General features: G+C 55.8%; 1 protein-coding gene across 1 annotated transcript in view; it reads right to left on the reverse strand.

Moving 5' to 3' along the window:
- Positions 1-22,044, reverse strand: part of NACC2 (NACC family member 2) — an 80,850-nt gene that overhangs the window by 23,170 nt on the left and 35,636 nt on the right. The window contains exon 2 of the mRNA XM_052648776.1: positions 14,499-15,441. Coding sequence (XP_052504736.1) covers positions 14,499-15,381 — 883 coding nt within the window. The 5' untranslated portion in view covers positions 15,382-15,441. The remainder of the gene's footprint in view (positions 1-14,498; positions 15,442-22,044) is intronic.

Raw genomic sequence — 22,044 nt, forward strand, 5'->3', positions numbered from 1 at the left:
GAAAGTGGTAGATCGGCGAGCAAGTGATACGAGAAAAAAGTAAATCTTCAGCCCCATGTCACCCACATTGAAAAAACCACACACACACAATTCCAGATATACTACAACGTGGAGACACCTGACTTAGCATGGACCGTTGATTATACAGCAGTGCTATGTCAAAACTGAATGTCCTGAGTTGTGAACACTGTGTTGTGTTTATGCAAGAGAATATCTCCTGGATAAACAACGCTCAGTATTTTGGAGTAAAAGAGCATAGGATCTTCAACAGTTCTGAAACAGTTCAGGACAAAAAAAACAAACAAACACACAACTACACACAAAAAGTGAAACATGAACAGCGTGAAAAGGCGAAGAGACAGGAGGCTGAAAGAGGAGCGAGGTCGGGAGGCGCCCAGCAGGCTCCTGGAGAAGAGGAGAAAGAGCTGCAGAGAGAATGAAGGGACGGAGCCAAGGCAAAAGCAACACCCAGCTCTGGATGCGACTGCGGATGGAAGCAAGGTCCGATCCTGTGAAGAGCAGCACTGCGCAGGGACCTGCGATGTCAGGCCCGTGAATCAAGGCAAATTGGAAGTGGTCAAACAGGAGACGGCAAGAGTGAACGTCGACATCTGAGGAATCAGCGAGCTAAAATGGACCAGAACGGGAGAATTTAATTCAGATGACCATTATATCTACTACTGTGGGCAAGATTCCCTTAGAAGAAATGGAGTAGCCATCAGAGTCAACAAGAGAGTCCAAAATGCAGTACTTTGGTGCAGTCTCAAAAATGGAAGAATGAGCTCTGTTCATTTCCAAGGCAAACCATTCAATTGTCACAGTAATCCAAGTCTATGCCCCGACCACTGATACCGAAGAAGCTCAAGCCGAACGGTTCTATGAAGACCTACAAGACCTTCCAGAACTAACACCAAAAAATGATGTCCTTTTCATTATAGGGGACTGGAATGCAAAAGCAGGAAGTCAAGAGATACCTGGAGTAACAGGCAAGTTTGGCCTCGGAGTACAGAATGAACCAGGGCAAAAGCTAATAGAATTTTGCTGCGAGAATGCACTGGTCATAGCAAACACCCTCTTCCAACAACACAAGAGAAGATTCTTCACATAGACATCACCAGATAGTCAACACCAAAATCAGACTGATTATATTCTTTGCAGCCAAAGATGAAGAAGCTCTTTACAGTCAGCAAATACAAGACCGGGAGCTGACTGTGGCTCAGATCATGAGCTCCTTATTGCCAAAGACAGACTTAAATTGAAGAAAACAGGGAAAACCACTAGACCAGGTATGACCTAAATCAAATCCCTTACAATTATACAGTGGAAGTGACAAACAGATTCAAGGGCCTAGATCTAATACACAGAGTGCCTGAAGAACTAGGGATGGAAGTTCTTGACACTGTACAGGAGGCAGTGATCAAGACCATCCCCATGGAAAAGAAATGCAAAAAAGCAAAATGGTTGTCTGACGAGGCCTTACAAATAGCTGAGAAAAGAAGAGAAGCTATAGGCAAAGGAGAAAAGGAAAGATACAAGCATCTGAATGTAGAGTTCCAAAGAATAGCAAAGAGAGATAAGAAAGCCTTCCTCAGTGATCAATGCAAAGAAATAGAGGAGAACAATAGAATGGGAAAGACTAGAGATCTCTTCAAGAAAATTAGAGATACCAAGGGAACATTTCATGCAAAGATGGGCTCGATAAAGGACAGAAACGGTATACACCTAACAGAAGCAGAAGATATTAAGAAGAGGTGGCAAGAATACACAGAAGAACTGTACAAAAAGATCTTCATGACCAAGATAATCATGATGGTGTGATCACTCACCCAGAGCCAGACATCCTGGAATGCGAAGTCAGGTGGGCCTTAGTAAACATCACTACAAACAAAGCTAGTGGAGGTGATGGAATTCTAGTTGAGCTATTTCAAATCCTGAAAGATGATGCTGTGAAAGTGCTGCACTCAATATGCCAGCAAATTTGGAAAACTCAGCAGTGGTCACAGGACTGGAAAAAGTCAGTTTCCATTCCAATCCCAAAGAAAGGCAATGCCAAAGAATGCTCAAACTACCGCACAACTGCACTCATCTCAGTTCAGTTCAGTCGCTCAGTCATGTCCGACTCTTTGTGACCCCATGGACCACAGCACACCAGGACTCCCTGTCCATTACCAACTCCTGGAGTATCTCACACGCTAGCGAAGCAATACTGAAAATTCTCCAAGCGAGGCTTCAACAGAACGTGAACCAAGAATTTCCAGATGTTCAAGCTGGATTTAGAAAAGGCAGAAGAACCAGAGATCAAATTGCCAACATCTGCTGGATCATAGAAAAAGCAAGAAAGTTCCAGAAAAACATCTACTTCTGCTTTAATGACTACACCAAAGCCTTTGACTGTGTGGATCACAACAAACTGTGGAACATTCTGAAAGAGATGGGAATACTAGACCACCTTACCTGCCTCATGAGAAATCTGTATGCAGGTCAAGAAGCAATAGTTAGAACCAGACATGTTCCAAATTGGGAAGGGAGTATTGTCAAGGCTATATATCGTCACCCTGCTTATTTAACTTATTTGTAGAATACATCATGGGAAATGCCGGGCTGGACGAAGCACAAGCTGGAATCAAGATTGATGGGAGAAATATCAATACTCAGATATGCAGATGACACCACCCTTATGGCAGAAAAAGAAGAACTAAAGAGCCTCTTGATGAAAGTGAAAGAGGAGGGTGAAAAAGTCAGCTTAAAACTCAACATTCAGAAAACTAAGATCATGGCATCTGATCCCATCACTTCATGACAAATAGATGGGGAAATAAGGGAAACAGTGACAGACTTTCTTTTCTTGGGCTCCAAAATCACTGCAGATGGTGACTGCAGCTATGAAATTAAAAGCTGTTTGTTCCTTGGAAGAAAAGCTATGACAAACCTAGATAGCATATTAAAAAGCAGAGACATTACTTTGCCGACAAAGGTCCGTCTAGTCAAAGTTATGGTTTTTCCAGCGGTCATGAATGGATGTAAGAGTTGGACCATAAATAAAGCTCAGTGCTGAAGAACTGATGCTTTTGAACTGTTGTGTTGGAGAAAACTTTTGAGAGTCCCTTGGACTGCAAGGAGATCCAACCAGTCCATCCTAAAGGAAATCAGTCCTGAATATTCATTGGAAGGATTGATGCTGAAGCTGAAGCTCCAATACTTTGGCCACCTGATGTGAAAAACTGACTCAATAGAAAAGACCCTCATGCTGGGAAAGACTGAAGGCAGGAGGAGAAGGGGGTGACAGAGAATGAGATGGTTGGATGGCATCACCAACTCAATGGACATGAGTTTGAGCAAGCTCTGGGAGTTGGTGATGGATAAGGAAGCCTGGCGTTCTGCAGTCCATGGAGTCACAAAGAGTCAGACACGACTGAGTGACTGAACTGAACTGAAAAAGTAAGAATGATAAAGCAAATATGTCAAATTCTTACCAGCTAATGAGTCTGTGGAAAATGTATACAGGAGTTCTTAGTACTTTTCTTGAAACGTCTCTGTTAAATTTAAAATGACTTCAAATCAGAAAAAACATTTTTTTACAAGTACACAGAGAATACCACAATGACCACGAGGTAAAGGAAGACTTCTTTAAACATGAAATCAAAATTGCCATTGAAAATGAAAAAATTAATAAACTTACTACATCAACATTACATTAAGAAGATGACAAGACAAGCTGTAGAGTGGGAGAAGCTATTTAGAACTTTCAAACTGAGAAAAGAGGACACTCCGGAGTACACAGAGCTCCCGAAAAGCTGCGGGAAAAGAACAGACAACTCGCTCTGCAAACGTGTGGGAAAGAAAGTTTAAATGGGCCCTTCACAGAGGAAGACGGCCGAACTGCTGAAAGCATGAGAAAGTGCTCAAAGTCATTACTCTTTACGGAAATTCCACTTCACTGTAAGAGATTCGGGACAACAGACTGCCTGCCAGCGCTCAACATTCACGATGTCCAGCATCTGTTACAGAATTAACAGAAGCATGAAGAACCACGAAAAAGGGACTCGCCTGGTGCTCCAGAGGCTAAGACTCCACACTCCCAACGCAGGGGGCCCAGGTCTGACCTCTGGTCAGGGAACTAGATTCCACATGCTGCAGATAAGACCCAGCAAAGCCAAGTTAAAAAAGAAAGAAAGAGAGAAAAACGAACCACAAAATGGAGATCCTAAGGAGGAGAAAAATCGGTAGGTAGAAACAGACAAAGAAGTGACAAAGAGGAGGGCACGAACAGGCAAAGACTTTAAACCACCTAGAAACACAATCAGAAAATAGTTTTAAAATGTCAAAGCCCGAACTCATGAGCGGAGAAATGTAACATACAAATAAGAACAAAATGGAACCACGAGAAAGATCAGAGACCATGAAGAAATAGCAATGGAAACTCCTCCATCTGAAGCCTAAAGAGAAAAAAGGCTCTACACTAATAAATAAACAAAGCCTTGGGATCTCAGGGGCAAAAGCATGTTTAACTGGAGTTATGTAGGGAGGGGCACAAGATAATTGAAGGAATAATGGTATAAATGCACACGTCCAAAAAGCTCAACAAACTGTAAGCAGAGATAAAAGCAGCCTAAAAAGAAAAGACACAACTTGTAAAGAGACGCACAGAGAAAAATGACGTTGATTTCCTGAGGGGGGAAAAACTGCATTTCAGAAAACAAGAGAATGTCTACTGAAAGCAGAAAGTAATAGTCAACCTAGAATTCTATATCCAGCAAAAACACCCTTTAAAAACGAAGGTGACGACTGTATAGCGAAAGTTAATCTCACTGTATACAAATTATACTTCAGTAAGGCAGATTTTTAAAAAGGCGATATAAAAACCTCTTTGTAAATTTTCGAGGATTCATCACTAGTCCATCACTAGGACTGTAAGAAATGTTAAAGGAAATTCTTTAAGCAGAAGGAAGATGACACCAGATAGAAACGAATCTATATGAAGTGTGAAGAACTGGACAAGGTAAATATGTGGGCAAATATAATAGTTTTTTTCATATTTTAAATTTCTTCAAAAGTAAATGAGACATCCACATGAAAAAAATATTCAGAACCTTGACCGTATCTCTCACTTTGTACAAAAATTAACTCAAAATGGGCCACAGACTAAAACATCTAGAAGGAAACAGCGGGAACATTTTTTATAATTTTGTTAGGTAAAGACTCAAACCCAACACCAAAAGCATGGTCTGTAAGATAAATGATTAACTACTTAAACGTCATCAAAAATTTTAAATGTCTACGAAAGACATTATTAAGAGAAAGAAAAGACAAACTACAGTCTGGTGGAAAATGTTTAGAAATCACATATCCAACACAGGATTTTCCTCTGGAAGGTATGAAGAATACACAATATCAACGATACTCACTATTCAAACCACCCAATAAAAAGAGGACAAAGGCTCAAAAAGACACCTGAGCAGAATGGGTATACAGAAGGCACACAAACACACAAAGGACGTTCCCCATCATTAGACAGCAGAGAAATACAAATTATAGCTGCAGGGAGACACCATTACTGACCTTGAAAGTGAAAGTGAAGTCGCTCAGTTGTGTCAGACTCTTTGCGACCCCATGGACTGTAGCCTACCACGCTCCTCTGTCCATGGGACTTTCCAGGCAAAAGTACTGGAGTGGGTTGCCATTTCCTTCTCCAGGAGATCTTCCCGACCCAGGGATCGAACCCAGGTCTCCCGCATTGTAGGCAGACGCTTTGCCATCTGCGCCACCGGGGAAGTCACAGTGGCGTCACAGTCACGTCCTTGAGGACGGCTTTAAAAAAAAAGACAAGACAAAACCAAGCACCAATGCGAACACAGAGCAACAGGAACTCTTGCTCTGCCGGCTGTGATGCAAAGTGACAGGACTATTTCAGACAAGTGTCTGGGCAGTTTGTTATGAAGTTAAATACGTCTTACCATACCACCTATGATGTCACTCCTAGGCTAATTTACCAAATAGAAGTGAAAACTGAAGTGTGTGCAAAAACCTTTTTCTTTTTGCATGTTGGCAGCAGCTCAATTCATCACCACTAAAACCCAGAAAAAAACCACAGGTCCTTCAACTGGCGAATACTGGGCTGGCCAAAAAGTTCATTTGCGTCTTTCTGTAAGATGTTAAACCCACTGTGGGAGTACTACTCAGCAGTCAAACAACAAATGAACCGAGAATGCACACAAAAAGAGTGAATCTCAAATGCATTCGGACTCGAAAGACCGTACAATGTGATTCTATTGATGGGACAAAAACAGGCTGGTGGTTGCAGGAGCTGGGGGAGAGGAAGGAGACAACAGCGGGGCCTCACGGGGATGGTGACATGTGTGAGGTCACAGGGGATGGTGACATGTGTGAGGTCACAGGGGATGGTGACATGTGTGAGGTCACAGGGGATGGTGACATGTGTGAGGTCACAAGGGATGGTGACATGTGTGAGGTCACAGGGGATGGTGACATGTGTGAGGTCACGGGGATGGTGACATGTGTGAGGTCACAGGGGATGGTGACGTGTGAGGTCACAGGGGATGATGACATGTGTGAGGTCACACTGCTCTGGGTCTTGATTATGGAGGGGATCACGTGACTGTATGCATTTGTTTAAGCTCAGAGAATAATGTGCCCAAGAGAAGAAATTCTACTCTAAACTGTAAGTGTGACTGAAAGTAGAAAAAACACAACTGGTTGTTTCAAGTAAAAACAATAACGTTAATAAAGCTTCCCTGATGGCTCAGCAGGTGAAGAATCCGCCCGCAGTACAGGAGACGGAGGAGACTAGGGTTCGATTCTTGGGTCAGGAAGATCCCCTGGAGGAGGGCATGGCAACCCACTTCAGTACTCTTACCTGAAAAACCCCGTGGACAGAGGAGCCTGGCAGGCTACAGTCCAAAAGGTAGCGAAGAGTCAGACATGACTGAGCACAAGATAAGATTCAAAACAGCCTAGGAAGAAGTAAAATATCTTACAATTTCGCAAAGAACTAGAGCAGGTAAAAACGCACGGACAGTCTGAGTTGTGAATTGCCATTGTATCCCCATGGGAGGGGGCAACACACCTGAGAAGGCCGATGGGATAAGTCAAAGATTTGTGTAGCAGCTCTAGGCAAAAAAAGCACGGCGGGAGTGGAAGGTGACGGCACCTGTCGGTAGAGCTGAAGAGGAAGTCTGGGAAAATTCAATCAGGAAGTGGTGAAAAGAGGAAAAAAGAAAATACGGCTAATAAAAAACTAATGAGATAACAGATCTGACCTTAACCCCCTTGAAAATTACATTAAATGTAAATGGTCTAAAGACTCCCAATAAAAGATGCTAAGACTGGAAAAAAAGCAGATCTCAACCGTGCGCTTGTATATCATGCGAAATAACTGGGCTAGGTGAATCACTAGCTGGAATCCAGATTGCCAGGAGAAATATCAACAACCTCAGATATGTGGATGGTACCACTCTAATGGCAGAAAGTAAAGAGGAACTAAAGAGCCTCTTGATAAGGATGAAAGAGGAGAGTGAAAAAGCTGGCTTGAAACTCAACATTAAAAAAACTAAAATAATGCCATCCAGTCCCATTCAATTCAGTTCAGTTCAGTTGCTCAGTCGTGTCTGACTCTTTGCAACCCCATGAAGTGCAGCATGCCAGGCCTCCCTGTCCATCACCAACTCCCAGAATTCACCCAAACTCATGTCTATCGAGTCAGTGATGCCATCCAGCCATCTCATCCTCTGTCGTCCCCTTCTCCTCCTGCCCCCAATCCCTCGCAGCATCAGAGTCTTTTCCAATGAGTCAACTCTTTGCATGAGGTGTCCAAAGTACTGGAGTTTCAGCTTTAGCATCAGTCCTTCCAAAGAACACTCACGGCTGATCTCCTTTAGAATGGACTGGTTGGATCTCCTTGCAGTCCAAGGGACTCTCAAGAGTCTTCTCCAACACCACAGTTCAAAAGCATCAATTCTTCGGCGCTCAGCCTTCTTCACAGTCCAACTCTCACATCCATCCAGTCCCATCACTTCATGGCAAATAGAAGGGGGGAAAAGAGGAAGCAGCGGCAGATTTTATTTTCTTGGCTCCAAAATCACTGCAGATGGTGATTGCAGCCATGAAATTAAAAGACGCTTGCTCCTTGGAAGAAAAGCTATCACAAATCTAGACAGCATATTAAAAAGCAGAGACATTACTTTGCTGATAAAGGTCCATCTAGTCAAAGCTATGGTTTTTCTAGTAGTCACGTACAGATGTGAAAGCTGGACTGTAAAGAAAGCTGAGCGCCAAAGAATTGATGCTTTTGAACTGTGGTGTTGAAGAAGACTCTTGAGAGTCCCTTGGACTGTAAGATCAAACCAGTCAATCCTAAAGGAAATCAACCTTGAATATTTATTGGAAGGACTGACGCTGAAGTTCCAATACTTTGGTCACCTGATGTGAAGAACCGACTCACTGGAAAAGATCCTGATTCTGGGAAAGATTGAAGGCAAGAGGAGAAGAGGGTAACAGAGGATGAGACAGTTAAATAGCATCACTGACCAACAGACATGAGTTTGAGCAAACTCTGGGAGAGAATGAAGGACAGGAAGGGCTGGTGTGCACGGGGTCGCAGCCAGACACGACCTGGTGACTGAAGAACCACCACCACCATCACGTGCTACCTACGTGAAATGAGAAAGACACAGGCAGACTAACAGTGTCGTATCTTTTTGCCTTCTCATACTGTTCATGGGGCCCTCAAGGCAAGAATACAGAAACGGTTTGCCATTCTCTTCTCCAGCGGACCACACTGTGTCAGAACTCTCCACCATGACCCGTCTGTCTTGGGTGGTCCTGCACAGCATGGTTCATAGTCTCACTGAGTTACTGAGATAGTGAAGGAAAGCGAAGCCTGGAGTGCTGCATTCCATGGGGTCTCAAAAGAGTCGGATGTGACTTAACGCCTGAACAACAGATTAACAGTAAAAAGACGGAAAGAGCCAACAGCAGGACTAAACCTGAGAGGTCTGGCGTGGCTATTTTAATATTTACATAGATCAGAAATGGATAAGTTCCATGAAAGATACAAATTACCGTGGCTTGAAGGGGATGAAAGAGAAATCTGAATAGTTCTATACCTCAACTAACAGAAGCGAAGTGAAAGTGAAGGTTGCTCAGTCGTGTCTGACTCTGCCACCCCATGGACTGTCCATGGAATTCTTCAGGCCAGAATACTGGAGTGGGTGGCCTTTCCCTTCTCCAGGGGGTCTTCCCAACCCAGCAATCAAAGCAGGGTCTCCTGCATAGCAGGCAGATTCTTTACCAACTGAGTATGAAAACTGCAGGCCCAAGTGCATTCACTGGTGAAAGAACGCTTAGGACAGAAACAACATCAACCTTCAACTCTTACAGAAAATAAACGAGAAAGGACAGTAGTGTATCATCCTACAAAACCAGCAAAGACACTGCAGGCAGACTGCGGATAATTAGCCTTCATAAACGCAAAATTCCTTACGAAAATACTAGCAAGTTAAACACAGCAATATACAAAACGATAACACATAATGACCAAGTGGGGTTTATCCCCAGAATACAAGGGTGGCTCAACATCTAAAAATTAACTGATGCAATATACCACATCAATAAGTTAATGCGAAAACCCAACCACTTCAACAGACGGACAGAAGCGTAGTCCCACTTATACAAGGGCGTCCACGGCAGCGCGATGGCAAGAGCCACGCTCAACCAGCGCTGGTGGCAGGTCCACGGCACGGGAGAGCGACCCAGCGGCTACGAGGCCCAGCACCCTCGCTCGGAACCACAGGGATGAACAGACCTCAAGACACAGCAAGGGAAAGGAGGCAAGAGCAAGAGATGCCATTCTGTGCAGCCCCCCTTGCGCAGCGGTGACGGTGACCGGAAGCTGGTGTGTGCTGGCCGGGGCTGGGGTAGGGGCGATCCGGGACAACTTTGAGGGGAGCAAACTGTCGCGTAAACTTGACTGTGCTGCTTGCCGAATCACAGTGACCAACCTCATCACCTGTGCACTCGAAACGGGCACGTTTTATTCCGTGTAAACACTTACATAAACAGAAGGTGGGAAGTGTAAGGCAGAACTGCCCGCCCAGCACAGGCAAGTCTCAGAGTCTCTCTGCTGATGCTACAGCTAGACTGGAGTGCGGACAGCCTGACGGTTTAGGTGACGGACAAATGTCCCCAGAGGACAGAAAACAGATCCCAGGCTGCCTGCAGCTGGCGGGGGGGCGGTACCCACAAAGAGGTGTGAGTGTCCCCAGGGTGAGAGACACGTCCTCTCTGACTGTGCTAACGGCTCCACAGCTGGTCTCAAATGGGTACATCTCATACCCGTGTCACTGGGGTATGTAAGTCACACCTCAATAAAACTGGCTTAAGAAGAAATCTCAGGGCATTGGGTGGTGAGGGTTAAATGGGACACTGCAGGGGGCCGGGGAGGCCACCCCTGGAGGCCCTCAGGGGCAGTCTCAGATGACACCAGGGGTGCTGGCTGGCCCTCGGGGCAGCCTTTGGGGCGCACAACAGGACAGACCCCTGGTGCTGGCCCCTCTCTCACCTGAGCTGCCAGGATGCTACCTCAAAAGAGAGAGGACCCCCTGACCCAGGCAGGGCCCCCCACCCTAGACAAGCTGAGGTTTTTGCTGCACTCTCATGGGGTAATACCCCTGCCCCTAGGCCAGGAGGCAGTGTGGGGGGTCGGCAGGGGGCCTGCAGAACCAACCCCATCTTCTCCCTTCTCAGCGGGACCCCCAAGCGAGCTCCCGTGGGCTCTGAGCTGTGGGTGGGAGCAGTGATTGCCAGGCAGCCCGGGGGCCTGCTGGAGAGACGCCCCGCTGTGTAGAGGGGTAGATATTGTAGGCTTGGCCCCCCAGCCGTCAAGATGGGTCAGCGGCCACATTGACCTCACAGGTCATGCTGGGCAGGGGCAGGGCTCGGTCCTCCTGCACGCAGACACCATGTGCAGCCTCTGATCGGAGCGGGCGGAACCTGGGAACAGACGTGGAGCCGCGTGCCAGCACCTGCTCCTGAGCACCGCCAAGTCCACCCTGCGTCCAGGTGTGGGGACGGCGGGCAGACTCGGAGGAGGAGCAGAGCCATGCTGGGCCACTAGCAGCGTCCACACGCATCCGCAGGACACCCTGAGGCGGTCCCTGCCCGGGAAAGGATTAACATGGAAATATGTGGTTGGTGTGTAAATACCCAGGCGCCCAGGTCTCAGATGCCCACGGGGAGCACACCTGCCTGCTGACCCAACACCTGCACAGTGAGGGCAGGGCAGGCCTGCAGGCCAGAAGGTGGTCAGACCACAGAGAACAGGGGAGGGGCCCGGGGCAGCGTGGGTCCCCACTCTGTGGCTCATCCCCCGACCCCTCCGTGTCCGACGGGGATGTGGATGAATCAACCAGGGCATCTCCCTGATAGATGGCAGTGCCGGACCTGCCCGGAATGGAGGAGACACACAGGCTGGGAACAGGAACCCAGAGGGGGCTGTTGGGGAACTGAGATGCATTTGCTCATCTGTAACGGTCCATTCCTCGATTTCTAAAAGCAGGGGCCCAGCGAGCAGGGGCTGCCAGCGGCTCTTCAGGGGATGAGGCTGGGGCTTCGGTCTCTGGCTCCTTCACGGCCCTGCACGTAGGGTGCTGGTCAGAAGACCCCTGAAGGTCACTCAGGACACCCTCTCCCTTGGCCAAGAAGGAGAAGGGACTCCAGAGAGCCCAAAAGCTCCAGAAGTCCACCTTCAAACACTCCAGATTCCACCAGCTTGGAGCCCTGCCCTGCCTTTGTCCGGGTGCCAGGAGAGGGGCACCTGGCTATCGAGAGGCCCGTGGAGGGTGTGAGGACGTCGCTCGCCCAGATTCAGCCAGTGCACAGTGGGGGCCTGGGGTCCGGGGAGCCAGCACCCAAGGAGCAGCCCGCCACTGGGGATGGGCCCTCTCCGCCTGCCCGGCCCCACAACCCTCTTCCCAGCACACCTGGCACCCAGCAATGCCAGCCACGTCACTGCCAATAACCTAGATTTTTAACCAAGAAATCACACCCTCCCCTCCCTGCCCCACTTATGGGCTCACTGAGGAGAACACCCAGACCGGAGCCTCGCAGGTCAGCTGGAGGCAGGGCCGCTCCCAGGCCCACTGTCCCTCCAGTCTCCCAGCTTGCCATCACCACCCTGTCCGCCTCCAACACCCCAGGGGCGTGGGGTAAGGGGATCCAGGGACCGCGGAACACAGGCATGCAGGACTTGCTGAGCCGTGCCTGCCCCGGAGGACTCGGCATGTGGTCTCAGGGGAAGAGGGGCTGGGGAGAGGGCCCAGGCACAGTCAAGGCTGTGGGGCAGCTCGGTCTCCCAAGCCCTCCCCGGGCTGTCCACGGCCACTGTCCCTTGGCCTCTCAGAAAATCCCAGATCACAGGAGATGGCCAGGCTTGTGCACCCAGAGCAGCAGGTGCCCCCAGACGAGCTACTGCCCTGCCCGCACACCAGCACCACCCTCAGCACCCTGCCCCGTCTCTCCCCGTCTCCGACTCGTCAATGCCTGAGGCTGCACAGCAGGGCGGGCTGAGCAGGGAAGACCCTGGGGAGGCAGCTGTACCAGGGCCCTTGTTGGTTTGGCATCGCACCTCCAAGGACCACAGGCGGGCAACCTCGCCCCTGGGCCCTCAGCAGGTTTGGCCCTGACCCCTCTGCTGAGCCCTGTCCTGCTGCCGGGGTGTGTGTGTGTGTGTGTGTGTGCGTGCGCGGGGTGTGTGTGTGTGTGTGCAGGGTGTGTGTGTGTGTGTGTGGTGTGTGTGTGTGTGTGGTGTGTGCGGGGTGTGTGTGTGTGTGTGTGTGCGGGGTGTGTGTGTGCGGGGTGTGTGTGGGGTGTGTGTGTGTGTGTGTGTGTGGTGTGTGTGTGTGTGGTGTGTGCGGGGTGTGTGTGTGCGTGTGTGTTGTGGTCCTTAGAGGCTGCACATCCCAGGGAAGGGGCTTGGGAGCCACCCCAGCTCCCTCTGGGCACCACCTGGGGGCTGCTGGGGCGGGAGTGGGCAGAGGGAGGTGCCCAGGCCTGACCCACACCTGAGCTTGTGGGTTTCCTGGGGTCAGGAACACCAAGCCCTTCCCTCCACCACGAAGAGGAAAGCCCTGTCCAGATAGAGGTGGTCTGTGCGCTGGATCCTGCAGAACTCACACACACGTGACAAAAACGTGTTCAAATAAAGTACTGCCCTCCAGGAAAGACGACACCCGAGCCCACGGAAGCTGTCCAGGGCACCGCCACCCCCGCAGTTCTGAAAAAGACCCCGGGAGGGGCCCAGGTGGGCCAGACCAGAGCCGAGACCCAGCCACCCCGTCCTCGGCCGCTGAGGACCGGCTGTCCCAAGGGCCTGAGTTGGCCGGCGCACCTGGCTCCCCGAACCCATTCCCCCAGGACTGACGGACCTGCGCCTGCCTGGAGGTGGAGGAGTGGAAGGCGGCAGGCGGGGAGGAGGGGGAGCGGACAGCATTGGCCCCATCGGGGCGCAAGGGCACGGGCAGTCTCAGGGGAGGAGAGAGTCTCCAAAGTGCCCCCGGGCCCAGCTCTGGGAGGTGCCTCCCCACTGGCACCAAGTTTCCGGCCAGCCAGTCACTGGACTCGGGCCCCGCATGCAAATCAGGCCAGGCGGCGGGCCAGGCACACAGCCGGTCTTCGGGGAACGCGGAAGGCAGAGGGGGACACACCAGGGCCTCGATGTTGGGGCCCTCCACCCACGAACCCTGAACCCTCTCCAGGGTCCGTGAGGAGTTTACAGGCAGCACAGGAGTCTCAAGTTAGGGTGTGCCGGCTTTATGATCCCAAAGGCGGGAGTCCTTCCGAGACAAGAGCGGGGAGGCACTCGTTGCACTCAGGGGGCACTTCCTGACCTGCCCTGGGGTGCTGGCCACGACTGCGAGGCGAAAGCACGTGGGAGGGGCAAAGGGTGGAGGTCAAAGGTGACAGAGATGGATCTGAGGGGGCCACCTCACTGACAGGGCCACTGAGGCCTCAATCAGGCGAGGGGCCAGGCAGGGCTGTATGGTGCCCTGTGAGCCCTCGGGCAGGTCCCTGGTCCACCAAGGCCCAGAGTCTTTTTCATCTGTCCAGAGAGAGTCCGGGTCCTGGCCCACGAGCTCCGCTGCAGCTAAACTTTTTCAGGGCCTCCCATCCCACCCAGGGTCGACTTTATACAAAGTCCTCAGCTAACGCCTTGCAAGAGGGACCCAATTCCTGCTGGTGCTTCAGGGTCAGCTCCCGCCAGCTCGTCCGGTCTGAGCTGGGACTGACCCCTGCACGCCTCAGGCACAGTGGCCGCCCTGAGGTGTCCCAGCCCTGGGACGTGCCCGTCTCCCCGCCAGGCTGTGAGGCCACGGGTAAGGCCTGGTCAGCCTCAGTGCCCACACGGGAGGTGCCTGGAGGGCCCCGGCCATGCCCGTGGGCGGGAGGCCACAGTGGTGGTGGGGGCCAGGCCCGCCACGCGTTACCTGCATAGCTGCCCGTGGCCTTGATGTACATCTGGCCGTACTGCTCCTCCACCATGGTGTCGTAGGCCTCGTCGTCCTCCTCATCCTCCTCGTTGTGGTAGGAGGTGGGGCTGTCCGTGGTGGGCAGGCTGCTGGCCCCGGGGCTGGTCCGCTCCCCCTGGGAGTACGGCGCCTGCTGGATGCTGGGGATGAGGGTGGCCAGGCTGGGCACCCCGTAGTAGGAGACGCGGGGCAGCTTGAGAGGGGCCGTGCCCGCAGCCACTGCCGGGCCGGCGGCCACCGCTGCGCCATCCCGGGGCCCCGTCTCCAGAGGGCGCTTGGGGGCCAGGCCCGGGCCGGCGGCCAGAGGCAGCTCGAGGGCTTCGTGCTTGACGCGGGTCAGCAGCGGGATGGGCACGGAGGGGGACACGACGTAGGGAGGCGCGGCAGCCGGCTGCAGCTGGTTGCAGGGGCTCTGGGGCTCGGAGCTGGCGTCCTCGATCATGGTGGTCTGCGAGTCGCAGTGGGGCGAGCTCACCTTGAACATGAGGTCGGTGCCGCGCTCCACGATGTGCTGGATCTGCAGGAAGCCGGCCGTGTACATGACCACGAGCTGCTCGCTGGCCGCCATGGTCAGCCTGCCCGTGTAGCAGAAGGACAGGATCTGCTGGAAGCAGGCGGGCGGCACTGTGCCCGGCAGCTCGAAGGCGCTCTTGCTGTTGCCGCTGAACAGGTCGCGGAAGTAGAGGCTGCTGGCGGCCAGGACGGCCCGGTGGGCCTTGAAGGCCTGGCCCTTGACCACGATGGACACATCGCAGTAGAGGCCCAGCAGACGCTGCTCGTTGAGGCAGCCAAGCACCGTGTTCCCGAAGTTGGGGATCTCGATGTGCAGCATCTGCGACATGGCGGGAGGCGAGGGGGCGGCCTCAGACTCTCAGCGGGGGAGCCGCCGGGTGGGGCGCATCTGCGGGAGACAGGGCATGTACGCGGGGGTCAGGGTCGGGCTCCGGGACGTCCAGCGGCCGGGCCACGCTCCACGCCACCCGGCTCTGCCCCAGCGCCCGCCTCCCCTGTCCCCTGCTCCGGGGCACCCCAGCCTTGCCCCAGCCACGACGCGCCAGACCAGGTCTGGCCGCAGACCCAGCAGCAGCAGGACCCTGGCAGAGCTCTCAGCGCTGCCCAGGAGCCCAGCTGGGTTCCCAGCCAGGTGTCTGTGTGGGTGCCCCCATGCCACCCCAGGGCAGAGCGCAAGAGCCCCTGAGGTGCGGAGACACCCCGTCCTGGCGGGGCCCAGGAGGAGAGGCCTGGAGAGAGACGACAGGGCACACAGAAGGGCAGGACAGGCCGGCCAGCCACAGCGCCGGAGGGGCAAGGGCGCGGGCCTCTGTCTGTCCGCACAACTCTTCTCCCAGGAAAGTTAGCAGCAAAGGGAGGGGCCAGAACCCAGAGCACGGCACCGGGCGATCGGGGGTGGGGGGGGTCCTCTCGGAGGCTTTGGTTTCGGTTTGCTCTTTCCTTTTCTCTTAGAGCAGCCATGCAGAGAGCCCGCCGGGGGTGAGGGGGAAGTCCTGCCCCTGCAGGGTGAGAAGCAGCCCCCCTCAACCCCCTGGAGAGGCAGGCAGGGGTGGGGGGGCGCCCAGAGAAGGGAGCTGGGGCAGGGAGAACTCAGTCGCTCCGCCGTCTCTGCTTCCCTCCGAGCAAAGGAGACTGCGGGCTCCCCGACCCGAGCTGCAAGTCCGACTCCGGGACCCAGCTCCCCCGACCCGAGTTGCCTGGGGATCGGGGCGGCCAGTGCAGGAGTTGGGAGCCTGTCGCAGCCCCACCTGCGTGCCCTCCCGGGCCCCCCACCCCCACCCCGCCGGTTCCTGCTGCCAGCCAATCCCTGCTGGCTCGCTCCCAGCCCAGGTGACTAGAGGGGTCCTGGGGGAGACAGAGGAGGGCCCGGCCAGGGCTCAGATGCCGCCAGGGGTGTGCTGCCAGCCCCCGGGGTCTGGAGCCAGACTCCGCCGGCCCGATGGGCCGGAGAAGGGCCGGCCCAACTCCGCGCAGTCAGAGCCCGTACAAAGGGCCGCTCTGTCCCGCGGGAGGAAAGTGCGGGCATCCGGCGAAGGAGGGCGGAGCGCGGAGACAGGAGTTGGGCAGGTGGGCGGCTGCTGGGGGGGCGGCAGGGAGAGCCCGCAGTACCTCCCCCCCCCGCCCCCACCGCACCCCCGGCTGCAGAGAAGTTGCTGGCCCGGCCGGTGGCACCCGCGGCAGGGAAGACCTACCTTTGGCCGCTGCCGCCGTGGCCCCAGCACTGCCCACTCAGCCTGGCAGGGGCAGGCTCGCCCGCACGCCCGGCCGCCCGCAGCCACCAGCTGCTCCGGGAATGCAGCAAACGGAGCGGGAGCCCTTGGGGTGGGGAAGGCGAGAGGAGCCGGGAGAGGAGGAGGAGGAGGGGGGCGGGGGGGCGCGAGTCTCGGCGCGGGGCTGGGCCGCGGCTCAGCTGCACCCAGCCCGGCTCTCCGGGGCAGCGCGCAGCATCCAAATGAAGAGGCCGGATGCAGACGGACATTCAGGCAGCTCTCGGGAATGAATAGCCGCCTTTGATTTGGGAGCCGAAGTAAATGCCAGCTCCCAGCCCCGGCTTTAAAAAACAGTGGAGTGCTGGTGCCAGAGGAATGCACGGCTCCGGGTGTTGGTACAAGACAGACTTTTGATGACTCACTGCAATGCAAACAAAGATGGCAGAAATACTGTACTGTACGCGGGGAGACGCTTCGTGGTGCCACGGCAACTGAGACAGCCTGGAAATTTATAGTGCAGTTTTGCATATGAATTACCCAGTAAACTGCCACCCTGCCACCCAGTACAGCCAGAGTGTCAAAGCATTTAAACTATTCCAAACAGTCTGCTGGGCTGGCAGAGCCGCCTGACTCCTGGGAAGAGGTGGGGGGTGTCTGGGGCGGCCAAGGGGGCAGGGAGGCCAGGGGGTCCGACAGAGAGCAGAAGCTGGTGAGAGAGGGGAGCCCAGAAGGGGAGGGAAAGAAGGGAAAGAGCAGAAAGGGGAGAGAGAGAGAGGAGCCAGGAGGAGGTGGCGGCGGCCCCCAGTGCCCCCCTCCCCACTTCCTGGGGTCTCGGGAGCCGTGATGGTCCAGCCCCAACACCCCCATCCCACTCACCCACCCAGGGAGGCACTCGGCACCCCAACTCCCGCCGCCTTGGCCAGGACAGCTCTTAGAGTGGTGCAACTTTGTGCTGGCAGCTGGGGCCAGGCCCGCTATGGACAGCAGGCAGGAGCCCCCTGAAGAACCTGCCCTGGTCCCTGGTGGACTTGGCACGGGGAGGCGGCAGGTCACCCGTGTGGCCCCACACTGTCCACAGACTGCTAAGCCTGTCCCTGGCACGCTGCCTGCCCTGCTAAAGAGAGGACAGTGCCCCCCAGCCCACCCCGCCGCATGGCTGGATTGGTGGGCCCAGGGGCAGACCACTGGCCTGCCACCCACGGGGCGGCCGCCTGCAGGCAGGGGCTGCGCTGAGACGGGAGACGGCCAAGGCAGGCCTGGTCCCCGCAGCGCCCAGCATCACGGCCATCAGGGCGGCATCCCGCATGGTCCCCTCCGCGGCATCCGGAGAGGAGGAGACGGCCATCTGGCGCCTCTCCATTCACACACCATGGGGCTCGGCTTCCAAGAGAGAAAGACCGCAGGAAAAGCCGCCGAATGGAGAGCGGGAGGAAGTCCAGGTGCGGGGAGCCCGCCCAGGGAGCAGCGGCCGCAGAGGCGGCTTTGTGCATCCTGTGTGAGGCCTGTGACAACTCCAGGGTGAGGGCGACGCAGGCCCGTGTGGGCATCGTTCACAGAAACGGCGCCCGCTTGGCGCTCTGGGGACCTGGGGGCCACGTGGGCCGAGGACAGCGGGGTCCGGCCGGGCCTCCCCTAGCTCGAGGCTCAAGTGGGGCGGCCGCATCCTGGCGAGGCATTGAGGACCCTTCTTCCCCGCGCGGTCAGCCCCCTTGGCGGCCTCTGCATCTGGGCCGCAGCCATATCGCGGGTCCACACAGACACCCATGTCTGCACACCTCCGCTCACGTGTCCCCCCGCCCATAGCATCGCCAGGCGCCCCCGGACTGGGCTCCCGGTGTCCTCCTGGTGGTCCCCCTTCGCTGCGGCCTAGGTGAAGTCCACCGGCCCCAAGATACAGGGCTGGGGCCTCAAGTGAGGGGTCACAGGCACGGCCCCCTGCACCCACCCAGCCACAGATAGCGGGGCAGACTGGGCACAGAGGAAGCCAACCTGGGGCAACAGGGGGAAACTCAGGTCAAAGAACAGCAGGACCCGTGATGGGCAGGGAAGCGCAGAGAGGCACGCCCTCCACGAGCTCTCCCCTGCCACCTGCAGGTGCCACGTCCCCAGGGAAGTCCTCCAGGTGCCACACAGGAGCTTGGTGACGCTGGGGTGGGTCTGCCCGACACCTGATGGGCATTTAACCCCGTGCTGGGAATGGTCAGGGAGGGCTAAGTAAGGGACGGGCTGTGCTGCCCAGGAACACACACCGCAGTGGGGACGGGCCCCCCACATGGCCCCCTGCACCCACTGCTGGGAGACTCCCAAAGACCATGGTGGGGTCTCTTGAGCTAGATGGGGCTCTTGTGCCGTGAGAGGGGAGGGGTGACCTAGCCTGGCGGGGGTGGGCAGAGGCTGCAGAGGCACAGTGGGCACTAGCCCCAGAGGGTCTCAACTGCCCAGGGCTGGGCAGGGAGCAGCCAGATCCCCAGCTGAGAGCAGGCGCCGGGGTGCAGCCTAAGGAGCTATCCCCTTCAAGGGCATGTCCCGGTTCCACTGGGCACTGCCCCGTGGGCCCGGCCACCTCGAACGCAGGTCCCGTGGCCTCTATCTAGCAAAGGATGCCCACCCGGGCTGGGGGTGGATCACCCTCCTAAGGCGGCCGTGGGGTCGAGGGAGACGACGTTATTAGCAAGTGCCCAGCTGGAGCCTGGCACAAGCGACGTGTAAAATCCATCTGGTGATGCTCCCTGCTGGGACCACCCCCGCCACCCCAGCCCTGCTGCGCGGGCCTCCCCCGGGGGCTGCGGCCAGACCATTTGCCCAGAGAGGGGCCACCGCTCTCCCCTGTGAGGTGACAGGCCGCCTGGTCCCCGGGGACGGGGATAGCCAGCCCTGCTGTTGCCGTGTCCTCAGGCCACCTGCGAGGGTGAGGCGGCTGCCCCAGCCGCCCAGCCCGGGACAGACAGCCCAGCCCGAGCTGGTTTCAGGTTGCTTTCTTAGAAGCCTCGGCCAGAGCGAGAACAAAGCTGAACTTTAGGAGAAAAGAATAAAATAATGGCTTGGTTTACACACCCAGGCCAAGAAAGCAGGACGAGCTCAGGGCCACCCCACGGGCAGCGGCAGAAAAGAGAGAGGCGGGGGACCCGGGCGGCCTTCCCCTTCCCACCCTCACGCGACTGCCTCTTCCTTCTGAGCCTCAGCTTCCCCTCCTCTTCTCTTCCCTTCACAGCCGGACTCCTGGGCTGGCTACTTACAGAAGGTTCTGAAGACGTGGAGGGAACATCCGAGACCCCTAACTTCGCTCATCCCGGCCGCCCTCAAAGCCACTGCGCCATGGAGCCCTCCCCCTCATAATGCCCTTCAGAATGGAACTTGCTTTGGGAAACCCCAGCTGACACCACAGAGCCAGAGTCCAGCCCATGCAGCTGTGCCAGTATTGGGGGGGCGGTCCCACTCCACACAGACCCCAAGAGCTCCCAAGGAAGAAGCGGGGGGCGGGGGGATTCTCTTCTGTGAGCCCTCCCTCAGGTTCGGCTGAGAGCTGGGCCTGGGATGACGGCTTGTCCACCAGAGCACAACCAGGCACCCTGCAGGCCCCCAGATGGACGAGAGAAGGACGCGGGGGTACGGACCCCAAGAGTGCAGACACACACGCACACGGGGGCCGAAGGGGTATCCAGGGGCGGGGGTGTCGGAGTCCACCCACCCCAGATCCCAAAGAGCCTCCCGCAGCAGGGGCACGGTGGAGGAACGCACCGTTTCATTTCTGCAGGATCGCTACCAGTGAGGGAAAGGGAGGCGAGATAAATTACATTAAATAAAAATTATTTTGCAGGATTTAATTTTACCAATCTAATCAGAGGTCTGGACCTTGGCAAATGCACAGCCATTAAAGGCACCCACTGCAGGGGAGGGGGGGGCAGGTGTGCCAGGAACATTCTGGAAGCAGTAAAAGGAGCACCTCCGGCCCCCAGCCCAGGGCCCATCCCCTTGGCAGCCCTACTGCCCAGCCTCCAGGCCCTGCACCTCAGGACCTCGGCGGGGGGTGCGGCGGCAGCCGGCCTGGCGACCGGAAGGCAGGGCACTGCAGAGTCAGGGCCAGGCCCCAGTGACCATGTCCGCCAGGACCACGTCTGTCCTGCAGGGCGGTGGGCAGGTTCCTAAGTCAGCACAAACACACGTGGGCACATCAGGGCCCCAGGAATACACTCAGGTCTCCACTCAGAGGCCACAGGAGAGCGTGGGGGGCAGGGGAGGGCTCCCCCGGCCAGCTGGCATTGGAGCAACGGCCTGGCTTCCCCGTTGCAGCCCAGTCTCCAGACAGCCAGCTCTCTGACACTCCAGCTCCAGTCCCTGGCTGATGCTCTGCTTCTCAGAGGGGCAAGGGGGAAGCGGCCTGGGGGCTGACCCTTGGGAGGCCCAGGTGCCCGGGTGAAGCAAGGCTGCCCAGTCAGGCATGCCAGCCCCCCAAGAGGTGGGCGAGGGCCCACTCAGTGTGAGCCTCAGGTTTGCATTAAACTTTTAACACCTCCCCAGGCAGGGCTGGGCCACCACGGGGCTGCTAATGGAAGGGCCGGGGCAGGGCAGCAAAGCTCCGGGTGGGGTGTCAGCTGCCAGGAGCCTCTCCCCCTGGTCTCCACCTGTGTGCTCGGCTCCCAGCCCTATTTCCTCCAGGTGGGTGCGGGTGAGGAAGCCGGGGCACTCAAAGGGTGACCTTCCTGCCCAGGCCTCCGGCCAGGACTACACTTGATCACCCACCCACCAGCTGTCTGCTTTCAAAACCCCTCATCCTGGGCAACTTAGGTCATTGGGCAGGGGTGGGAAGGGGCTGACCCTGCTGGGCAGAGACGGCACCGAGGCCTGGACTTGCCCCTAGTCCCCAGGACTCTGCTGCAGAGCAGAGACTCTGACCTCAGCCTCTGTGCCTGGCAGTCTGAGAGTCCCCGGTGCCCAGGGGAGGGGGTGCACAGGCCTCCAAAACCTCAGACTCATGTGGGTCCCCGGCTGTGGCTCCACCTCCAACACACCCCCACCCCAGGTCACCGCACCCCAGCCCTATAGGCAGAGGCGAGAGGCCTCCTGGGTTCCGCCAGGCACCTGGGCAGCCTCCGCCCAGACCACAGCCTGGACCGGCATCAAGCATAAAAGCCGGTTTTAACTGCACTAACAAATGTTTGCCTGGAAGCTTTTTTTCTCAAACAGAGAAGGGCAGCCTGCCAGAATCCGCAAATTCAGAAATGTGCTTCCCAGCCCTTCCCCTGCCGCCCCAGGAGGCAGGGCCGGCCCTCAGAGAGAGGGGC

Source organism: Budorcas taxicolor, chromosome 11 (assembly GCF_023091745.1).
Source record: "Budorcas taxicolor isolate Tak-1 chromosome 11, Takin1.1, whole genome shotgun sequence".
In the NCBI taxonomy this organism is placed as follows: domain Eukaryota; kingdom Metazoa; phylum Chordata; class Mammalia; order Artiodactyla; family Bovidae; genus Budorcas; species Budorcas taxicolor.